The 20,896-nt window shown below is 42.0% G+C and overlaps 1 protein-coding gene across 2 annotated transcripts in view; it reads right to left on the bottom strand.

Moving 5' to 3' along the window:
• Positions 1-304: 304 nt before the first annotated feature.
• The window catches only part of UVRAG (UV radiation resistance associated), a 325,150-nt gene continuing 304,558 nt past the window's right edge, over positions 305-20,896 (bottom strand). Inside the window, exons 15-16 of one of the 2 annotated variants that reach the window (XR_010147617.1) lie at positions 5,451-5,709; positions 2,138-2,246 (exon numbers count right to left, since the gene is read on the bottom strand). Coding sequence is in view for 1 of the 2 variants with exons in the window: in XM_508649.8 (XP_508649.3) it covers positions 1,544-2,246 (703 nt within the window). In the remaining variant the exon portion in view is untranslated. Of the gene's footprint in view, positions 2,247-5,450; positions 5,710-20,896 lie in introns of both variants that reach the window. The other variant, XM_508649.8, reaches the window with a different exon arrangement.

Genomic DNA, 20,896 nt, shown 5'->3' with positions numbered 1-20,896 from the left:
TGGAAAACAACAATGTAGCTATACATTAAACTTGAGCCCAGGAATGCTTGGACACAATATAAAGTGACGGTGAGGCCTGTGAGTGAAGCTGTTATGCAGGACAAATGTGGCGACTGGAGTATATACTTGTCAAGTGTTTGTGTTGCTATATACAATATGCAAACTGAATGAAGTCAACAGCCTCCGCTTAGATAGACATGGCTTTTGTTCAGGCTAGTCCTGTCATGATATGGACTAGCCATGTCATATGGAGACGTAGGTTCAAGAGGAATTTCCAAGCTGGTAAAAAAAAAATCAGGTCAGGTGAAGTAAACTCAATTTTTATTCTTCTATATAATACATGGATATATGGATAAATTTTCCTTTAAAGAGTTTGCAACCCTGAGGCAATGTCCTTGGGTACGTAACGTATAAAGCAACAGCAAATGAAATCTGAATGCAGGAATGACAACTGGACTTCGAAACATAATTTAATATTCATGAAATTGCACACATACCAATAGTATTCTATGTCTCGTCTAGCCTCTTAATCCAACTATCTCAACTGCCTTGCAGTTTGCCTACCAGACACCCCGACTCTCTACATACATTCTGTCATGTAAATGCTGACCTTCTGACTGAAATTTAATAAATTAACATGGGATTTACATCAAGGGATTTTTGTCTGGTGAGTGCATTGCCAGAAAGCATGCCTAGTTCCTGACCACAGCATCTGCCCACATAAAGACTTTGGCCCCCACAGGGGATGAGATGGCATCTGACTGCAGTAACCTCGAGGTCCTTGAGGGTCCCTCGGGATCCACCAGAAGCAAGTTTTTCATCTAATCTGAGGGCCACATTAAGGGTATGGCAGAGGAGGGGGAAGGCCATGGCTGGTTAGAAGAGATGGAACGTCACAGCTACTGGGTTACAGAACCAGTGAATCTGATGTCCTGTTTTCAGGACGCATGGCCCAACCACGGAGAAGATGGGGCGACAGTAGGGTCTAAAGGTGGACTGTGGTACCCGGGGGCAGGAAGAGGGACAGATAGGCCTAGATGTAAGGAGACCACTATGCTGCCTCTTCATCTACCTCACAGATGGCCACAGACCTTTCAGTACATGGCGGAAACCTATTTCTGAATATTCCGTTTTCCCAAAGTTTTATAAACCATGGTGAGGGCAAATGCTTATGAGAAACTAAGGGTGTGTTCATTATATTATTTATATATTATCATCTTCCCTCTGAGGATAACATAGAAGGGTAAATAAAAAGCAGACAAATAGCTAAAAGGTGACTCGAGCTGTAAGCTCTTTCAACTAGAGGGTGATTTTTGCTTTAAAATCATCAGGCCCGAAAAGCAAATCTTGAAAGCAAAATCTAACTTTGGCCCACTGATAACAATGATCCTGAGTCCCTCCTTCATTCCCAAAGTCTGTTTTTCCGAGGAATATCCTCCATTAATATTCATTTTGTGTCATCATTATTACAAAGGGTTAAGTGCAGCTTTCACTTCATTTTAGGCAGAGCTTCTGCCCCAGTCCTACTGTTGACCTGCTCACTTCACTTATCGGAACTCCTGCGCGGCCGGCGGAAGCTGGATACGTTTTCATTCAGTGCATAGATCCTTCGGGAGAACTCTTCAAATTCTCCCAGAACTTGTTCGTCACACTCTACTGCCACAGCACTGTCCACTGGGATGCAGTTAAATGCTTCCAGCTGATCACCTGAGGCGAAACCTGTGGCTTCCAGCCCGATGATTTCTTCTGCTTGCTCCACAGTACAGCAGAGCTCAGCTTCTGAGACTGGGTGGAACTCGCCTGGAAGCTGGACACTGGCGGACCCGGCCTGCTCGCTGGGTAGGAGAGTGCCATTGACTGTGGCCCGGTGCCCGGAGAGGGCTTCTCCTTGTTCTTGGCTAGGGTGCACATTCGCGTGGCCTCCGTTTAAGCTGCCAACTAGATCCTCTCCTTTTTTCTTGTTTTCTTTGGAGAAGTCCAAGGAGGTATCCAAGGAGGAGGATAGAGATGTTATCTTTCTCTCGGTCTCTCCCACGGAGGGGACGGTGGTCACAGGCTGGGCTAGTGCTGAGTTGTAACTGGGAGGAGGGGTTTTGTACTGAAGTCTCTCATTCTCAGAGCTGGCCCGTTTTCGATGTCCTTTGTCTGGTGAAGGGATCCCCCCAGAGAAGCCTACATCTGCACCCCCAAATATGGAGCTTTGTCTCTTAGGAACAGGGATTGCACTGGAGGTGTGATGTCTGTCGCTAGAAGAGAAACAAAAACAAGAAGTTACTGTGGACTTCAGAACTCGGTGTAAGCCTTCTGGATCCAGAGACAGGAAACAGCATACTTAGGTCTGAGCTAATAAAAATAGATAAGAATCAATCTTAGACAATAGTTATTGCAGTGTCTCAATGCAAAAAACAACATGAGGTATGTGGGTCCAACTTTGGGAGCTTCCTTCCAGCAGGATACAGACATACTGCAATATATTTAGAGAAGAGGGCCCAAGGCAGGGCAGGGAACAGAAACCCTGTCCTATGGGGAAGAGGTGAAGTAACTGGACAGGCTGGATCTAGCAAGAAAAACATGTGAAGGATGTAACTAACTTCATATTTCTGAAGGGCTATCCATAATCTTATTCTTGTTTTAGTATTCAATTCAATTCTTATTTTAGCTTTGAAAAGCAGGCATCCTCATCTGGCAGAGAAGTTACATGACTTGCCCATGCTCAGTGAGGCAGTGACAAGGATTTCATGACCAACAACCTTGCCAACACCCAAATGCTAACCACCTTGCATTAGAGGACTGGCAGAGAGAGACAGAGAGAGAGAGAGAGAGAGAGAGAGAGTGAGTCAAGGTTATATTTTAAAAATTAAAAAAAAATTTTGAGGGGTTCCTTTTTTTTTTTTTTTAAATGAAAAACTAACTTGGGAAATACATTCTTTGATGGGGCTAGCCACACATGTGTTTTACAATACTTGGTCTGCAATGCTGTCTTTTGGGTCTGAGTTTCTTCTCAGGAGGGTATCTTTGGGCCAGCAATAACAATCATTGTTCAGTTATACAAACTTTATAATTTCTCAAGTAATTTCCTATACATCATTTCACTTAGTCTTTACAAAAACCCTATAGAGAAAGCAGGGTAAAGTCTGAAATAATAAATAATAATCAGTTAATGGAAATAGAGTATCTACATCCTGGAAATGATGGCTATGTTATACACTATGCTAGCTCTAGACATTCTTGTATGTGGATGAAATTAGCTTCAATACAACCATATGAACAGATTGGGTCCAGAGGCAGAGGGAGGCACACACAGATCATTTGACTTGCGTGCTTCAGATGAGGAAACACGCATAGAGGGTTAAGTGGCTTGCAGAAGGGCAACCACTAGGCAGGGGTAGAGGCAGAACTTGAAACTACACACACCCAACAAATAGTTCCCATATTTGTGCCTGGCCTTGGGGTAGGGAGACAGATGCAAGACCAGTAGGCCCTTCCTCCAAGGAGCTACCAGTCCTGCAGGAGAAAGGCATCCCTCATTATTCAAATAATACATTTTCAAATTACAATAGCAAGAAGTGCCCCAGAAAAGAAAAGAGATCTGGGGTTTCTTCCACTTGTGTCTACAGCCACAAGCCCTGGCCCCAGCTCCCTGCTCTCTCTCCTCTCAGACTGTTTCTGATGCAGGATTATACTTGCAGTCTCAGACACCCAAGCAAGGGTTATTCTTGGGAAGGGGCAACCACACGGCTTCTAATCCTTGGGTCTGTCAGACTCCTCTGCCTGGCTGTGAGTACTGGTGCCAGGAGAGATTTCATAATTAGGGGTGGTCACTGGGGTGCATATAGAACTAGGCAAGTAGACTAGTAAATTACAGTTTTTAGTTCTCCAGAAAAACAAAACAAAATAGGGCAAAATCTGCTGGCCTCGATCTAGGTTTATAGTTAATATGTTGCCCAAACTCACAATAATTGGGTAAGCTACACATTTTTGCAAGCCTTGTTTTTACTCAACCATTTGCTAACAGTGTCCCTCTCTAAATGATCTTGCAGGTTGACTAGGTACTCAAACCAAAAGAGAACATCAGCACCACCTCAGACAGTCTATTCTGTGCAGACAAGCCAAGCTTTCATTTGCCAGCCCAGCCCACGAGGGGTGGAAGCACCAGGTGAAACAGCCCGGAACACTGAAGGTGACTTGTTGGTGTGTGGCTAGAGCCAGGTGCTTAACCCCTCAGGCTGTGACCCTGTGCTGCCATCCTCCCACCCCAGACATCCTGCTCTGCTGTTCTGTGGGGCTCCCAGTGGGCTGATAAAAGGCAGGGCATGAGAAACAGGCCTGGGGCACACCCAGCAGTGCTTGCCGCCCAAGAGGAACAGGGTGTTTGTAGCCCTCGTTGATTTTGAGACACTCTAAAAGTTCTCAACTTTGTACAACAGAAAACTAATGAGGCGTGACAACCCCCACTGCCCCATCTTGCCAACTACAATGTGAAGGGAACGACCATTTTCCCAACTGTCAATAATGTTCTGAGCCCCGTGGAAGATGCGCTGCCCACACAGAGCCCTCGAGTGTCCTGTGAGGAAGATAGGCAGGTGGTGGGTCATGTGGTTTGTTCAAGGCTGAAGAACCACATCTGAACTAGATTCTGTCTGACTCCAGAGCCCATCCTATCTATTGTGTCCCACAAGGGAACACGACATTCAAATTCAAGTAACATTTGCTAAGTGCCAAAGACATAGTCCACATCAAGCTAAATGCCTTCTCATTTGCCCACAAACTCTAAGATGGTAATGTTATTCCTATTTTCATGGATGGACTCCAAGGCTTTGAGAGGTGGGAACTTTGGTATTTTCTGACATCCTGATTTTGTGACATTCTTCTCCAGTTCCCTTGGATTTGTATGAAAACTCAGGTAATGGTAGTATCAGATTCAAACTGGAAAATCCAAGTACCAGTAAAAGGTTCTCTCTCTTTTTATTTTTTAATTAAAAAAAATTTTTTTTTAGAGACAAAGTCTCACTCTGTTGCTCAGGCTAGAGTACACTGGTGTGATCACAGCTCACTGCAGCCTCAACTCCTGGCCTTAAGGGATCCTCCCACCTCAGTCTCCCAAGTAGCTGGGACTACAGGTGTGTGCCACGATGCCCGGCTAATGTTTTTTATTTTTAATTTTTTTTTAGAGACAGGATCTCATCATCTTGCACACACTGGTCTCAAACTCCTGGGCTCAAGTGATCCTCTTGCCTTGGCCTCCCAAAATATTGGGATTACAGGTGTGAGCCACAGATCCCAGCCAAAATGGTCTCTCTTAAGAATGGTAAGGAAATTAGTTATTTTTGGAGAGATAATAAAGAAGTCTACATATCTAAGGTTTACCTTTTTATCACCACATTTTTTCCCTCCATTTTTAGTTCTATGAGATTAAACCTTTCAAAAATTTTTATTACAGCTTTTCTTACCATCTTAAAAAAGTTGAACAAGAAAAGGCATTTTCTCGTTGCCTCTGGGCCACTGATATGAACATTACTGAGCGATGACACAATAAGGGGACTACAGGATGTTCAGTGGTGTCTGTTCTGTAGGACGCAGGTCTGGAGGTAAGCCTGGCGTGGGTTCTTCGAGTCCCCTCTGGCGCTGTGGGTGGTTGAGTCAGTGCCCCTGCCCGCAGTGGCCACTATACCCTTTCTTAGTTTGCTGTGTTCTTGTAAAGCAGATGTCCTGAAAATTGTGTGCAAAGTATGAGTAAACAGGATTTGCGTGGCGGGCCAGGAGCTGTCCTGGGCACAATATGCTGCATTTATTATATGAGTTTGGTAACATTAGTTTTAGCTGTTCAGAATTTATTTTTTTATTACTTCCAGGATCCCAGCTACATTCCAGATTTTTAAGATAGCCAAGCTCCAAACAGTTGAAGTATCAAATGATAACATTAAACACACATGTATTTTTAATTATTACAATAGTTTTACAGGAAAACTAAAACTATGTTAACTATATAAAAAAATAAAAACTCACAAGTCTATTACCCATCAAATAACTGCTATTAATTTGGGGTATTTTCCTTTCAGACTTTGATTTTAAATATGTGTGTTTAATTTTTAAAGAAACCCTATGGGCCAGGTGTGGCGGCTAACACCTGTGATCCCAGCACTTTGGGAGGCCAAGGTGGGAGGACTGCTTGAACCCAGGAGTTTGGGACCAGCCTGGGCCACATAGGGAGACCCTGTCTCTATAAAAAATTAAAAAATTAGCTGGGTATGGTGGTGAGCGCTTGTAGTCCCAGCAACTGTGGGCTGAGGTGGGAGGATTGCGTGAGCCTGCGTTGCAGTGAGCTGTGATCATACCACTGCACTTTAGCCTGGACGACAGAGCAAGACCCTGTCTCAAAAAAAAAAAAAAAAAAAAGGAAACAAGAAAGAACACTAAAGCTGTGTTTCTGGTATATACAGAATGCTACATCCTGCTGTTGGATGCTATTAAAACCTCCTGGTAAGCAGAATTCGAAATGGTTGCTTCACTGAATGGACTATCATAATTTACTTAATTATTCCCTTACTTTTGTAGATTTAGGATGTTTCTGAACCTTTGCTATTAAAAAACAAACTGCTGTGAGCATCTCGTATAAAAACATAATGCATAGATTTTTAATAAAATAATTTTGATTTTATATTTAATGGAAGGTTTTCAGAAAGACCCTTCATTCATATTTTAGTATAAGGTAAAGAAATAAAAGAGTATTTTTATCTCTACTCTCGCCTAAAGAGAGAAAGGTAGGAATTAAAAAGGCAAATAATAGTTCAAAACAGAATATTCAGGAGGTTTCAAGATTCTTTGATTACAGTCTGGCTTCATGACTATTTCATCTAGATGAAGAGGTTGAAACTCATAGATTTACTAATTATATGACCAATTTTTAAAGGCTGTTGACAATTTACTCATCATATGCAATTAGTACATTATTTATATTGTGATGAAAAACTTACAGGGAGCCTCTACCCTTAGACAACCAAAAGCAAAAATGTGTATGTTTTGGGAGGAGTGGGCATATTAGGAAACACAGTAGCTTTTCTTTATTCTCTGCTCCCACCAAGGGGCCCCGTGTGTTCGGAGGCACTAGAATTGCGGGTGCAGAGCCTGAGGTTCAAGCAACTGGACAGAGTCTACCAGTTCACTGCACACATTCTCCTCACCAGCCATTTCCCGTAAGTGGCTGTCTCTTCCAGCTGGGCTTAGCTCCAAACTGGAAACATGACATCTGGGGTTTAATGCTGCAATTAAAAGGAATTTATTAAAAAACAACAACCCAAAGATATCATAATTGCAAATTTACTAGGCTATGGTTTAGTGAAACACAGTGTAGCTTGTTGAATAACTGAACCACACCAGGGACTGTTAAATTACTTAATAAACCTTTTGCCATAAGTAAAAAAGTATTTCCTGGGGTCACAAACAATGGCACGATGAGGGAGAAGCCAACTGGCCTGGAGGAAGTCAGTTTGGCTTCCTTGGATCAAGGTTTCTCTGAGCTCTCTAAATTAAGATGATTAATTTGTTTCTCATTCTGTGAGTCCTTATTTATTGCAATCAACTATCTTTTCTTATCTCTTCAGCTCTAGAGACAGTGGCGACAAGAAGGACTGTTCAAAGACCTGGATTCTACTCTTAGCTCTGCCACTATGATCCCACCTATATGGAGTTACAACTTAAGGTTACATTCGTTTATTAGTTATATCAGTGGTCCTCAATCTTTTTGGCACCAGGTACCCGTTTTGTGGAAGACAATTTTCCTATGGATTTGGGGGCGGGGATATGAAACTTCCACCTCAGATCATCAGGCGTTAGTTAGATTCTCATAAGGAGCACACAACCTAGATCCCTCAAATGTACAATTCACAACAGGATTCGTGCTCCTATGAGAGTCTAATACCATGGCTGATCTGATGGGAGGCGGAGCTCAGGGGGTAATGCTCGCTCACCCTCCATCGCCTCCTGCTGTGCGGCCCGGTTCTTAACAGGCCACAGACGGGTAAAAGTCTGTGGCCTGGGGGTTGGGCACCCCTGAGTTATATGACTGTGGGCATATTTAATGACTATTTATAAAATAGATCGACTACAGTAAGTAATAAATAAAATAATGTGCTTAAAATCGTTGGCAGGATGCCTGGCATAGACACTAGCGTCAGTAGTAGTTGTAATTGTGGTGGTTGTCATTATGATTCGTTTCAGTAGGCTTCAAATTCCAAGTATTATTCTCATTTTACAGAAGGCGCAACTGAGACTCAGACATATTCATGTCTTGCACAGGAACACAGGGTAATAGGTAGAAGAAGGACTGGAATCTAAATCTCCTTCCCTTTACTGTTTCTCTTATACAGCATACTGTTTCAAGCAGGAACAAACGAAACTCCTACCACCTACCTTCCCACACCTCCACTTCTGTACATCAGGGAGCTAGCTGCAAGAAGGAAATAAAGAAGTACAGTGCCAGGCGTGGTGGCTTATGTCTGTAGTCCCAGCACTTAGGGAGGCTGAGGTGGGAGGATCACTGGAGCCCAGGAGGTTGAGCTTGCAGTGAGCTATGATCATGCTACTGCATTCCAGCTTGGATGAAGGTAAGACTCCCCCGCCCACCAAAAAAAAAAAAAAAAAAAAAAGGCCAGGTATGGTGGCTCATGCCTGTAATCCCAGCACTTTGGGAGGCCAAGGTGGGTGGATCACCTGAGGTCAGGAGTTCAAGATCAGCCTGGCCAACATGGCAAAACCCCATCTCTACTGAAAATACAAAAATTAGCCCGGTGTAGTGGTGGGCACCTGTAATCCCAGCTGCACGGGAGGCTGAGGCAGGAGAGCAGGAGAATCTCTTGAACCCAGGAGGTGGAGGTTGCAGTGAACCGAGATTGCAGTACTGCACTCCAGCCTGGGCAACAGAGTGAGACTCCGTCTCAAAAAAAAAAAGAAAAGAAAAAAAGAAAAAAAAAGTATAAAAGAGATTTGGAGAAAAAGACCCAAATCAATCAACAGATTTAATCTGTTCAATGTGAAACACAATCTTAGGTTTTTTTCTTTTTTTCTTGGGGACATGAGGTGGGGAAAGCTTTGAATAAAGTCAAAATGCTCAAAATTCCTCTGTTTTCATGATCTACCTACTGCTTAGGGACTAGAAGAACTTCCCAGAATCCTTTGAGGTACATTCCAATTGTCCCCAAACCCCTGATGCATCCTTGTTCTGCATGAATTTAGCTTCAGGAAGAGAGAATTTTTTAAGAGGGAGAAATTCTCTATTTCTCTGACTAAAATGAAGAAGACCATATTCAGCACCTTTATAACCATTATATAAATACCTTGCCATGCAAATACCTTGCCATGAAGCCAACCCAGGAACTGGTAGAGCCCAGTTTCCTCTACTCCACCATCCTTGCCCCATCATTTCCCTCTCCTCTTCCTCTTGGTTTTACTGCCTGAAGCTATAGCCTCCTTTTACAGAAAAGAGACTGGGAAAGAGAAAACAAGTTAAGAAAGCACCAGTCCAAAATGTGATTCCCATTTCCACATCTCCCATAGGTAATATTCCAGAGCTCCACATGTAGCTCCATCGTTAGGAAACACGAGACACTGATGATGCACCTCACTGCTCCCAACCTAGGTGTCCTCTTCTGTGAAATGGTTATAGCTACCAATAGTTACTGCAGTAAGGATTAAATGAGATACACAAGTAAAATTCCTAGTACAATGAATAAGTACCCAATAAATTATTAATAATAATAAAACGGCAACTAAAATTTATAAAGCACTATGGATTAAGCACTCTGTTAACAGCTTTATACATGGTCTCATTTAATCCTTATGACATCTCTGTGAAGTATTACAAACATCATCCTCATTTTACAGATGAAGAAACTGAAGCACAGAGGTTAGGTAACTTGACCAAAGGTCATGAAGCCACTAGGTAGAAAGATGTGATTTAACCAAGCCGGTCTACCTAATTGTTAATTTCCTTCTCTCTCCCAGTCCCTAGGATCTTAAGTTTTTTGTTGTCACCAAAACATCTACATTTGATCTCTACTTCTACTTGAGGATGGGGTGAGAATGAGAAAAAAATTTTAGGTTAAGTGGATTGGTATATTTTCCTTCTCTTCTCTTCCTGCCTACATTAAGTTTGTGTTGCTCTTTTGACTTTCTAAGACTTATACTGTTAGGCATTCTAAGCATCAGCTATGAGCAGAAATAAATTCTGCCACGAACTGATGTAAATGTGGAAACTTACAGGAAAAATGAAATAAAGAAAGCATGTAAAGATTTACCACATCAAGAGAGTTCTTGAAGCTGGGGTGAGGCTTTAACAATTTGAAACACTTTTTTTTTCCCTAATTCTCTTTCAGATTCACTTGTACTTGTTTTATCTGTCTACAACCAGGTCCCACACTGTAAAGTATGAGGACAGAGTACAATTCACAGTCTCAAATATGTGTCTTTCCCTCCCTACAAAATGTTTCCCCTGAGGGACATTACTAGATCACAGCTGGTCAAAATACTAAATCTTGATTGTCTGGCTCCCGGCCAAAATCTACAGCTACAACTCAGTGGAATAAGAATATTTAAAAAGAAAAAAAGAGACTTTTAAACAACATTTGATCTTCTTCTTTCTCCCCCCTTGTAGCAATCTATGACCTCATGGCAGTGAGACCTCTACATGGAGGTGTTTAAGTTGGTTTACGGCCACTAGAAATGTTTGAAGCTCTAGGTACTAGTCTGCGCCAATATCATGTCAACTGTGTTAAAAAGCAATAATAGTTTCTCACCTTCTTAAAGATTACTGCTTAAATAATGCAGAGCAACGACAGGCTTGCACAGAGTGCCAAAAGCGGGTTGCCAAGGCAAAGCTGAGGTAGAATTACGTCTTTTGGCAGCTAAGAAATTATGACATAAAGTTAGTTTTTTCAAAAAAACAACCTTCATAAATTAAGCTACTATCCTTTTTTCAAAATTCAGCAAAGGTTGGGATTTATCCTTCTTCTTTCCCTCTCTCAGATCAAGTAGGAGCTCAGAACCTCCTTTAGGGAAAGCCAAATTTAACAGCTAGATCTTATCTCCCAGGAGGTAGCTGGGGGTTAATAGTTTTAAGCATGCATTCTCCAGGCCACAGGCAAGCAATCCAAAGGCCTCTCACCATTACCAGATAAGTGTAAGTACTTAATCTTTGCCCTGGATGTTAACAAAAACACGAAACAAAATAAAAATAGAAACAATATTGGGCCAAAAGCACAGGCTGAAATCTGTGCCAATGGTCACTTTTCCCCCGGGGCTTTGCTTGGAAGGTTTCCTACCAAAGTCTGTCTAAATAAAAACAGAGTATAAAAAGGTATTACTGAACAAGGCAGCCTTTGGATTTTATTTAAACCAAGTAGTGGTGGAAAGATGAATTGGTGAAAGAGAAAGTTCCACAGGCAAAAGACAAAATAAGCAAGCTGAAGAAATCCAGTTCACCAGGCTTTGTGATGTGAGGTCTTGGCCATCAGGCCTCCATGGCCCAGCTTGGGCCAGTGGACAGAGGATGAGGGGGTGCCTATTCCCGAGAGCCCATCTGGAGGCCAGCTCAGGCTCCAGGCTGAGCTCCATGGGATCAGGGAATACACAGTGATCCTCCACGGAGATAAAGAGAGGTCCTGGGAGGGGTCAAGTCAACCACTTCACTCATCAGCTTTCACTTTAAGAAATCATCATACAAATTAATGTAGTAAAATCACAGTCAGGCAACCAACATTATGAGGACTGTAAAATGGTCTGTAGAAACAGACATAGCCCATCTTGATGTCATTTATATAGGGCTTAAGTAACATCCTACACGAGAACATGGAAAGAACAGGAAAGAGATGCCAGGAATGATACCTGGGGACCCCTCGGAGTATCTGGACAACACTTGATACTTGGGAATAATAAACTGTTTATGCTGAAAACCAGGGAAAAAAATGAAAAAAAAAAAAAACAAAAAAAAACCAAACCCAAAACCTCTGCCTTTGCCAGGGAAACCAGAGGAACAACAATCTCACAGAACCCAGCCCCCAGAAGGAACTCGATAGGGAAATTAAAACCCTGGTCAGAGAATGCTTTCAGAGTTTAAAAACTAGACGTGGAAGGGAGCTAAAGGATGCATTAGACTCCCAGGGCCAGTGACAGAATCTGTGAGATGAAGTCTTTGAAAGATACTACTAACACTGACCTACCATCAGCTCTCTAATAAACTCTCACTGAACCAAACTGTGAGGGTTTAGTTGTTTGTTACTTTAAAAGAAAAATGGATAGCTCTGCCACCATTTTCAGAGATGCTGGAGGCCTTGGGCAGAAGTGTTTGAGTTACAATTTGCCGCCATTTAATTACTGTTTAGTAAGAGACTGGGACTCTAGAGATGACATCTTGGTAACCTTATCTTTTGTAGTCCCCTATACTCCTAAAGGAGGCAGAGTATAAAACAAACTAATTGATTTACCCCCTTATTCAAATATGTATTGAGTATCTACTATACACTAGGTGCTGCGCTAGACTCTGGGGCTATAATAATTGGAAAAAAGCCATGGTTCACGTTTTCATGGAATTTATTGTCTAGTGAGAGAGGACAGACAAGTACACATACATCACATACATCAATGTCAAACAACCACCTCTGACCCAAGCTATGCAGGAGAGGACACGGGCTCAAAGAGCTTGTAGCAGAGATCTGACCCAGACAGAAAAGGCCAAGATTAGAAGGGCTAGTAGAGTTCTTCACCAGGTAAAGAATGGGTTGGTGGGGAGAGTATCTTCCAGGTAGCAGGAACAGCATTTGCTAAGACCTTTTATCAAGAAAGATAACAATGTTTGAGGACCCAAAAGGTCAATGAGTGAAGAGTTCTATGGTAGAAGATAAAACTGAGGAGGAAAACAAAGTCTGGACCATGCAGAAGCCACAAGCCATGTTTAGAACTTTCAGGCAAAGGAGAGAGAGAGAGAAAGCGAGAGAGAGAGAGAGCGAGAGAGAGTGTGAGAGTGAGTGAGTGTGTGTGTCAGAGGTGCAGAGAGAGAGAGAGAGACATTTATACTTTGGAAAGTGCACTCTGGCTGCAGTTGGGAGAGCAGAATGGAGGGGTCCAGAGTGGATGGTGGGAGACTGCAGGCTGTGCAGTAGTACAGGTGAAAGGTAATGGAGGCATGGATCAGAATGGAAATGTACAGACATAGACAAACAGAAATAGCAGGAGAAATTGGCAAGAGTTCCCAGAGTTGGATATAAGGGTGAGGAAGAAAAGGAGGAACCAAGGTTTTTGCCTGGCTTCCTGGCTAGTGTAAAAGAATGAAAAGTGGTTTCATTCGCAGAAAGCAAAGAGCTTATCGTGACTGGGATGGAAGACTGGTAGAAAAACGCATGGGCACTTAGAATGTGCTGTGAAAATGTACAGGAGGCAATTTCTGATATCAGAACTTATCTCCACTTAGAATAAAGTGAGAGAAAAAAGGGCCTAGGACTGAGCCTTTAGGAGCTCCAGCTTTTCGTGATGAGGTAGAGGAAGAGGACCCTCCGAATGAGATAAGAAGGAGCATTCAGAGAGGAATGAAGAAAACCAGGAGAAGGCTGCAATAACAAGATTCCTTTTCTGGAATCACCAGATGCTAAATGATCCCTTGTGTAAAACACTTTATTCTTAACATAGTTATAGGAGAGGTTGTCCATGTAATGGTTAAAGCAGGACTTCTAAAACTGCTCTGCCTGGGCTCAAATCTTAGCTCTTCCACTTGATGGCTGTGTCACATTAAGTTATTTAACCCCTCAGTTCCTCAGTTTCCTCATTTCTAAGATGGGAGAGGTTAGTAGGTCCTAATTCACAGGGCTGTGTGAGGAGTAAATGAGTTAACTGAATACTATGTTCAAAGTGCTTTGGAAGAGTGCCTGGTTTGCAGTAATAGTCACTTGATATTAGCTACAATGATATTAACTATTATTATACATTGCTATCCATTAAGAGAAGAATTATAGAATAAACATCATATAAAATGATATTTAAACTCTTTAAAATTAAAACACAAGGCATTTCCTCAGATGGATCCAGAGGCTAAAACAAAACAAAACAAAACACAGGGAATTATATCTAAATCGAGCTTAAACCCAAAGGTCACAGCTGGGTGGGGTGGCTCATGCCTGCAGTCCCAGCACTTTGGGAGGCAGAGGTGGGGGGAATCACTTGAGCCCAGGAGTTCGAGGTTGCAGTGAGCTATGATGGCGCCACTGCACTCCAGCCTGAGCAACAGAGCGAGACACTGTCTCAAAACAAACAAACAAACAAAAAATACCTCCCATGCCTGGCACCCAAGGTCATACTGAAACAGCCAGTGCTCATTTCTAATGCTGCTGACACTTACCAGCTTTTGATGGGCAAAGACCATATTGCTAAGCCTTTTTGAAACTTAGGACAGTGCATTCGATCCAGAAGGATACTTATTTACTGACACTTATCAACATATGCTAAAGCAGTGGCCCCCAACCTTTTTGGCAGCAGGGACCGGTTTCATGGAAGACAATTTTTCCGTGGGCCGTGGGCAGGGGGGCTGGTTTCAGGATGAAACGATTCCATCTCAGATCATCAGGCATTAGCTTCTCACAAGGAGCACACAACCTAGATCCCCCGCATGAGTAGTTCACAGTAGGGTTTGCACTCCTATGAGAATCTAATGCTGCTGCTGATCTGACAGGAGGCGGAGCTCAGGGGTAACACTCGCTCATCCTCTACTCACCTCCTGCTGTGAGGCCTGGTTCCTAACAGGACATGGACTGCTACTGGTACATGGCCGAGGGTTGGGGACCCCAGTGCTAATGAATGCCTACTGAAAAGCACTGCTTTTTTAGTGTGCCTATCTCAGTGGCTTTTGTACTAATTCCCTCTCCAATTCATTTAAGTATGCCCATCTTCTAAAACCCAATTCAAGTCCTTTTTTTTTTTTGAGATGGGGTCTCGCTCTTTTTGCCCAGGCTTGAGTGCAGTGGTGCAATCTTGGCTCACTGCAACCTCTGCCTCCCATGTTCAAGTGATTCTTGTGCCTCAGCCTCCCGAGTAGCTGGGATTACAGGCATACACTACCACGTCTGGCTAATTTTTGTATTTTTAGTACAGATGGGGTTTCACCATGTTGGTCAGGCTGGTCTTGAACTCCTGACCTCAAGTGATCCGCCCACCTTGGCCTCCCAAAGTGCTGAGATTACAGGTGTGAGCCACCACGCCAGGCCTCATTCATTCATTCATTCTTTTTTTTTTTTTTTTTTTTTGAGACGGAGTTTTGTTCTTGTTGCCCAGGCTGGAGTGCAATGGCACAGTCTTGGCTCACTGCAACCTCCACCTCCTGGGTTCAAGCGATTCAAGTAGCTTGGATTACAGGCGTGTGCCACCACGCCCGGCTAACTTTTTGTATTAATAGAGACGGGTTTTCACCATGTTGGTCAGCTGGTCTCGAACTCCTGGCCTCAGGTGATCCACCCACCTCGGCCTCCCAAAGTGCTGGGATTACAGGCGTGAGCCACTGTGCCCGGCCCTCATTCATTCTTTAACTCATTTCTTTAACTCCTTCATTCTGTCTTCTTTAACCATGCCAATCTAAGTGATCTCTTTGAACTCTGAAGGTAGTACTTATTATTTTACCATCCGACTGATGCTTAATGTGATCACTTGCATTTTCAACACATCTTTCAGACATTACCGAAATCCACATTTCATTGCCTGACAGTTTTTGAGGCTCTGGAAATAAAGAGATGTATAAAATAAGATTCCTATCATTAAGGAGTTCCCACTCTAGTAGAGAAGACAGAGAGTTAACCAATAACCAGAACACCATGGTGCTCTGAATACAATACACACTTTGTATATTACAGTGAAGAAGGGAATCAAGTAATCAGTGGGAAGACTCATCAGAGGAGGTTGTATTTGATTGGCACCTTGAAGGATAAGTGGAAGCTAACCAGGCAGTGTACGTGTGTGTTGGGGGTGAGGTAGAGCAAGAAATGAAGGGAAGGGCATTTAAGGCAGAATAAAATACAGTATTTGTGTGCAGTCCAACTGTGGAGCCAAGTCTTGTAAACAGCATATGGGAGGGATCTAGTCTTTATTTCTGGAAACCCACTCTTCCGCTTTCCAATATAACTTAGTACAGAGCACACAGATATTCAGTGAATATACTTGTTTTATGTATAAATGAATTTAATTAGTTGTGTGCAAAAGGAAACATTTAGGTGATGTTTTTTGGCAATGTGTTGAGAAAAACAGAACTACCTCAATATATTGTTATAGTAAATCTAAATGATGAAATACTACGTAGCCATTAAAAATGATGCTAAAAAGTTTTAAAGGGCACTGATAAAATACTTAAGACATTACGTTATACAAAAAAGCTGTAAGGACTGTGCTGTCCACCATGACCACTAGGAACTGGTTGCTGGAACTTGAAATGTGGTTAGTCTGACTTGAGATGTGCTATAAGTGTAAACTGGATTTAGAAGGCTTAGTATGAAAAAAGAGAATGTAAAATATTTATTAATAATCTTTAAAATGTTTATTACATGTCTACAAGATATTTTGGATATATAACTTGGATTTTATTTGAATTAAATAAAATATATTATTAAAATTAGCTTACCTGTTTATTTTTAGCTTTTTAAAAATGTGACTGCCGGGCTGGGCATGGTGGCTCACGCCTGTAATCCCAGCACTTTGGGAGGCCGAGGCGGGTGGATCACGAGGTCAGGAGATCGAGACCATCCTGGCTAACATGGTGAAACCCCGTCTCTACTAAAAAATACAAAAAATTAGCCGGGTGTGGTGGCACGCACCTGTGGTCCCAGCTGCTCGGGAGGCTGAGGCAGGGGAATGGCGTGAACCCGGGAGGCGGAGCTTGCAGTGAGCTGAGATCGCACCACTGCACTCCAGCCTGGGTGACAGAGCGAGACTCTGTCTAAAAAAAGAAAGAAAAAATGTGACTGCCAGAATATTTAAATTTATATGTATGGCTCATATTATATTTCTATTGAAAAGTGTTGGTACAGATGGTAAGATCTGAATTAGAAAAGAAATACAAGGAAAACTGGCTAATACAATAGTGATATTTTTGTGCCTGAATTATGGGGCTATTGTTTCCCTTCTGCATATTTTTACAACTTCCAAATTTTATTCATTGAGCCCATACTATTTTATAATCAAAAGGAGTAAATAGAAATAAAGAAGACCCAAGTAAAAACAATGGGAAAAGAGATCTCAATTTGGTTCAGAGACTTGGTTGCTGGAGTAGGGGAGAGGCGGCGCCGGGATACCCAAGTGCCTTTCTGTCACCAGTGGAGGGTTAGCGCACAAAGGATGTTGGCCAGCTGTTCTCCATCCTGACTGGAGGCAGAAAAAAGTGGAAATGGGTGTTAACCGCAGGAGGGGGCCTGTAAGTTAAATATAGGGAAGAATTTCCTGAAGTGAGGGTGTTTAAACTCTGGAATGAGTTATGGAAGAAGCCTGGTCCCCTAAGGTCTTTTAAAATACTACAGATACCCATATGCCTTGTGTGTTCCTGTCTAGAGACAAGGAGATGACTCGTCAAGGTTCTTCTGAAACAGCTATCTTAGAGCAAATAACTCCAATAAAACTTTCTTTTTCACTTATTTTTGACTAGGCTTAACTTTTCATATCAGGGGTGCCGGCCTGCAAGAAATGCTCTCAAAGGCGAGCCTATCTGATACAGCTACCTTAAGTAGGACTCTTGAGACTTCAAAGACAATGTTATTTGATCTAAATTTAAAAACCAACGTCAGCTAGACAACATGTTTTTCATTTCCCTAGAGGGTCATCTGCCAGATTTCAGTTCTGAATTCAGCATAAGGATGATGGACAGAAAGGAAGAGAGTAGATCTGTTTCTAAAAAGTGAGGCTTTGTAAAGATTTAAATACTGGATACTGCCTCATTTTCAAGAGTAAGTGGTTTGGTGTAAAAGCAGAACTACCATATCATTACTCAATTTTAAGGAAAGTAGATTGGCTCACTTATTCTAAATTTTCATTATTCTCAGTTTACTGAAAAAACATTTTCCTAAAATGTGTCAAAGTTCTTAGGTATTTTCTTCTTCTAATACTTTTATTTAAAGCTATAGCTTGATTCTATTTTCCAAAAGGAATGGAAGACTACATTAGAAATAGGTCAGCAGAAGGACTATCTGGAGATTTTACCACTAAAATGGGATGGCCTCACATAAAGCCACTAGTTACTTCTCCCAACATTAAACACTGGTGTTTGTTAAACACTAAAGTACTCTGGAGAAATATTCTAGCTTGCTGTTGAACAGCCAAGGATACTTCTCAGTGCTCTATCCTTACTAAGGTCACTGAGATTGATTCTGTCTCTTTAAAAATGGCTTACTTGGCCCTAAAACAAAATAAGTTGGCCCAACGTTGCCCTCCATCATTGTAGCAGACTACACACTAATGATGGGCCTCAGGTTGTAAGTCCCACATGACAGCGAGAGTGAACAATGTATAGGAATATTCCTGCAAGTCATGTCCTTCAAAATATTTGTCTTATCTAATAATTTAGATTATAAACTAAACAACTGTCAACTAAGCAATGGCAGGGAAAATCTTACACTTTTGAATCTTTCTTTGTCTCCTGAACAATGCTATACGCAGAATAGACACTTAATGAATTGTCAAATTCTTTAATACTTAATAATAATCAAAAACAATACTTAATAATACTTTGCACAGTTCATTTTAGTTTATAAACCACTTTGATGAACATTATCTCATTTGGCCTACAAAAACTATGCTTGGGAAATAGTTTCCCAATAACTGGTGGTATTAACTCCATTTAAAGAACTGATACTCAGCTGGGCGCGGTGGCTCATGCCTGTAATCCCAGCACTTTGGGAGGCCGAGGCGGGTGGATCACGAGGTCAGGAGTTCGAGACCAGCCTGGCCAACATGGTGAAACCCTGTCTCTACTAAAAGTACAAAAATTAGCTGGGCGTGGTGGTGCGTGCCTATAATCCCAGCTACTGGGGAGGCTGAGGCAAGAGAACTGCTTGAATCTGGGAGGTGGGGGTTGCAATGAGCTGAGATCGAGCCACTGCACTCCAGCCTGAGTGACAGAGCGAGACTCCATCTCAACAAAACAAAACAAAACAAAACAACTGATACTCAAAAACAACTTATGAAAATTAAGTGATAGCGTTGAAACTGGAACCCATATTTTCTGATTCCCAAATCTAGTGCTCCTTCCTCTGTGTTATACTACCTTGCATGAAGATGTTACATAGTTTAAGCTCTATAATCAGGAAAAATTAAACTTAGGATAAAAAATCCTATGAAAAAAACAGGACAGATGGCTTTGAAATCTTGCTTTCATCTTATTCTTATTCTTCCTTTTTCTTATTCAGAAAAAAAGAGCATGCCATTCCAGGAAGCATTCCACAAACACTATGGGCAAATATGCTTTAGGCTACTCACCCAACCCACGTGCTTCCTTCTTCAGTGTTCCTGTTTCTTAACCAATGAAGTTGAAACGTGATCATTTTTGTTTCTTTCAGTCTTAAAGTTCTTAAATTCTTCCCAAAGTTTTATTACTTTTAGTTTCCTCCCTCTTGGAGGTAAATGAGGTAGAATAAACAACCAGGAATGTTTCCACCAGGCCTGCTGCCTGATTTCGCAGTGTATCTTTCCAGCACTCTGGATTTGACTCTGGTGGGTTTCCCTGAGGAAGGCAGGAGGCACTAGAATAGAGGTGGCACAGAGACAGGAGGGCAGGGGAAGGGCAGAGAAGGAAGAGAATGGCCATTACCCAATAATGGGCACTGTAATATGGTAAAAAGAATATGGGATCAGGAGTCAGATAATCTGGGTTTCTGGTCCCAGTTCCATCACTTAGTATCACGTGATCTTGGCAAGGCGCTTGGCACACTGAGTCTCAGGTTTTTGGTTTGTAAAATAGTGGTCATTCTTCTTGCCCAGCTACCCTCACAAGGTTCTTGCAAGCTTAAGTAAAAACATAGAAAGTTTTGCAAGTAAGAGATTTTATTATTCGTAACTTCTAACTATGGGTGAGAGTTACCTAAGAAGGCAGGTACCAAAAAAAGTTTGTAGGCAAACAGGTTTTAGGGTACTTATCTCTAAGGCCTCAGAGTGGTCTTATAAAGGACTTGGGGAAAGTGAGAGGTAGACAGATGGTAAATCTTCTGTACCATTAATGTACAAGAGAGCATGAGCCAAAATATGAACAAGAGCCATATTCTATACCTAGCTGTAAGATGACTATAGATGTCAAAGTAAAAACACCTATAGCAAAGGATGCATTTGATTTTAAAAAGATATAGACAGTAACTACGATTCATTTACTCATTATAAAAGCTACCGCTTATTTATTACTAAGTGCCAGGCAGTATGCTAGGTACTTACCTATTTAATTCTTATGGCCACACTATTAAGTAGGCACTATTACCCTCATTTTATAGGGAAAGGGATTGAGGCAGGCAGCTTAAACCTGTTTGAGGTCACAGAGACAGTAAATAGTGGTGCTGGTATTCAAATTCATAGTCCTAGTCTTTCCACCTAACTGGGCCACTGTTTCTTAACCTACTCTGTCCTATACCCCAAACCTCATGTGGCCAAATTCTTCTTTTGCTCCAGATCCACTCTCCACTGAAATGTTATCTCCTTAGTGAAGGTTTGTCTACACCCCTCACACCGGGAACTAAAGGGCTTCCTCTGAATGTTCAAAATAACTCTCCCTTATAGCATGTCGTACTTTTTACTTTTTTCAGTACATGTTGTTTTGTTCCTATTTCACCACCTTAATTAGACTGTAAGCTCCTTGAACACAAGCTCAAGGAGCATATTCCATGAGTAGAACAGCTCAGATGGC

The sequence above is a fragment of the Pan troglodytes genome, chromosome 9 (genome assembly GCF_028858775.2).
Source record: "Pan troglodytes isolate AG18354 chromosome 9, NHGRI_mPanTro3-v2.0_pri, whole genome shotgun sequence".
Lineage (NCBI taxonomy): Eukaryota > Metazoa > Chordata > Mammalia > Primates > Hominidae > Pan > Pan troglodytes.
The sequence above is the reverse complement of the archived record's forward strand: the minus strand, read 5'-3'. Positions and strand labels throughout refer to the sequence as shown.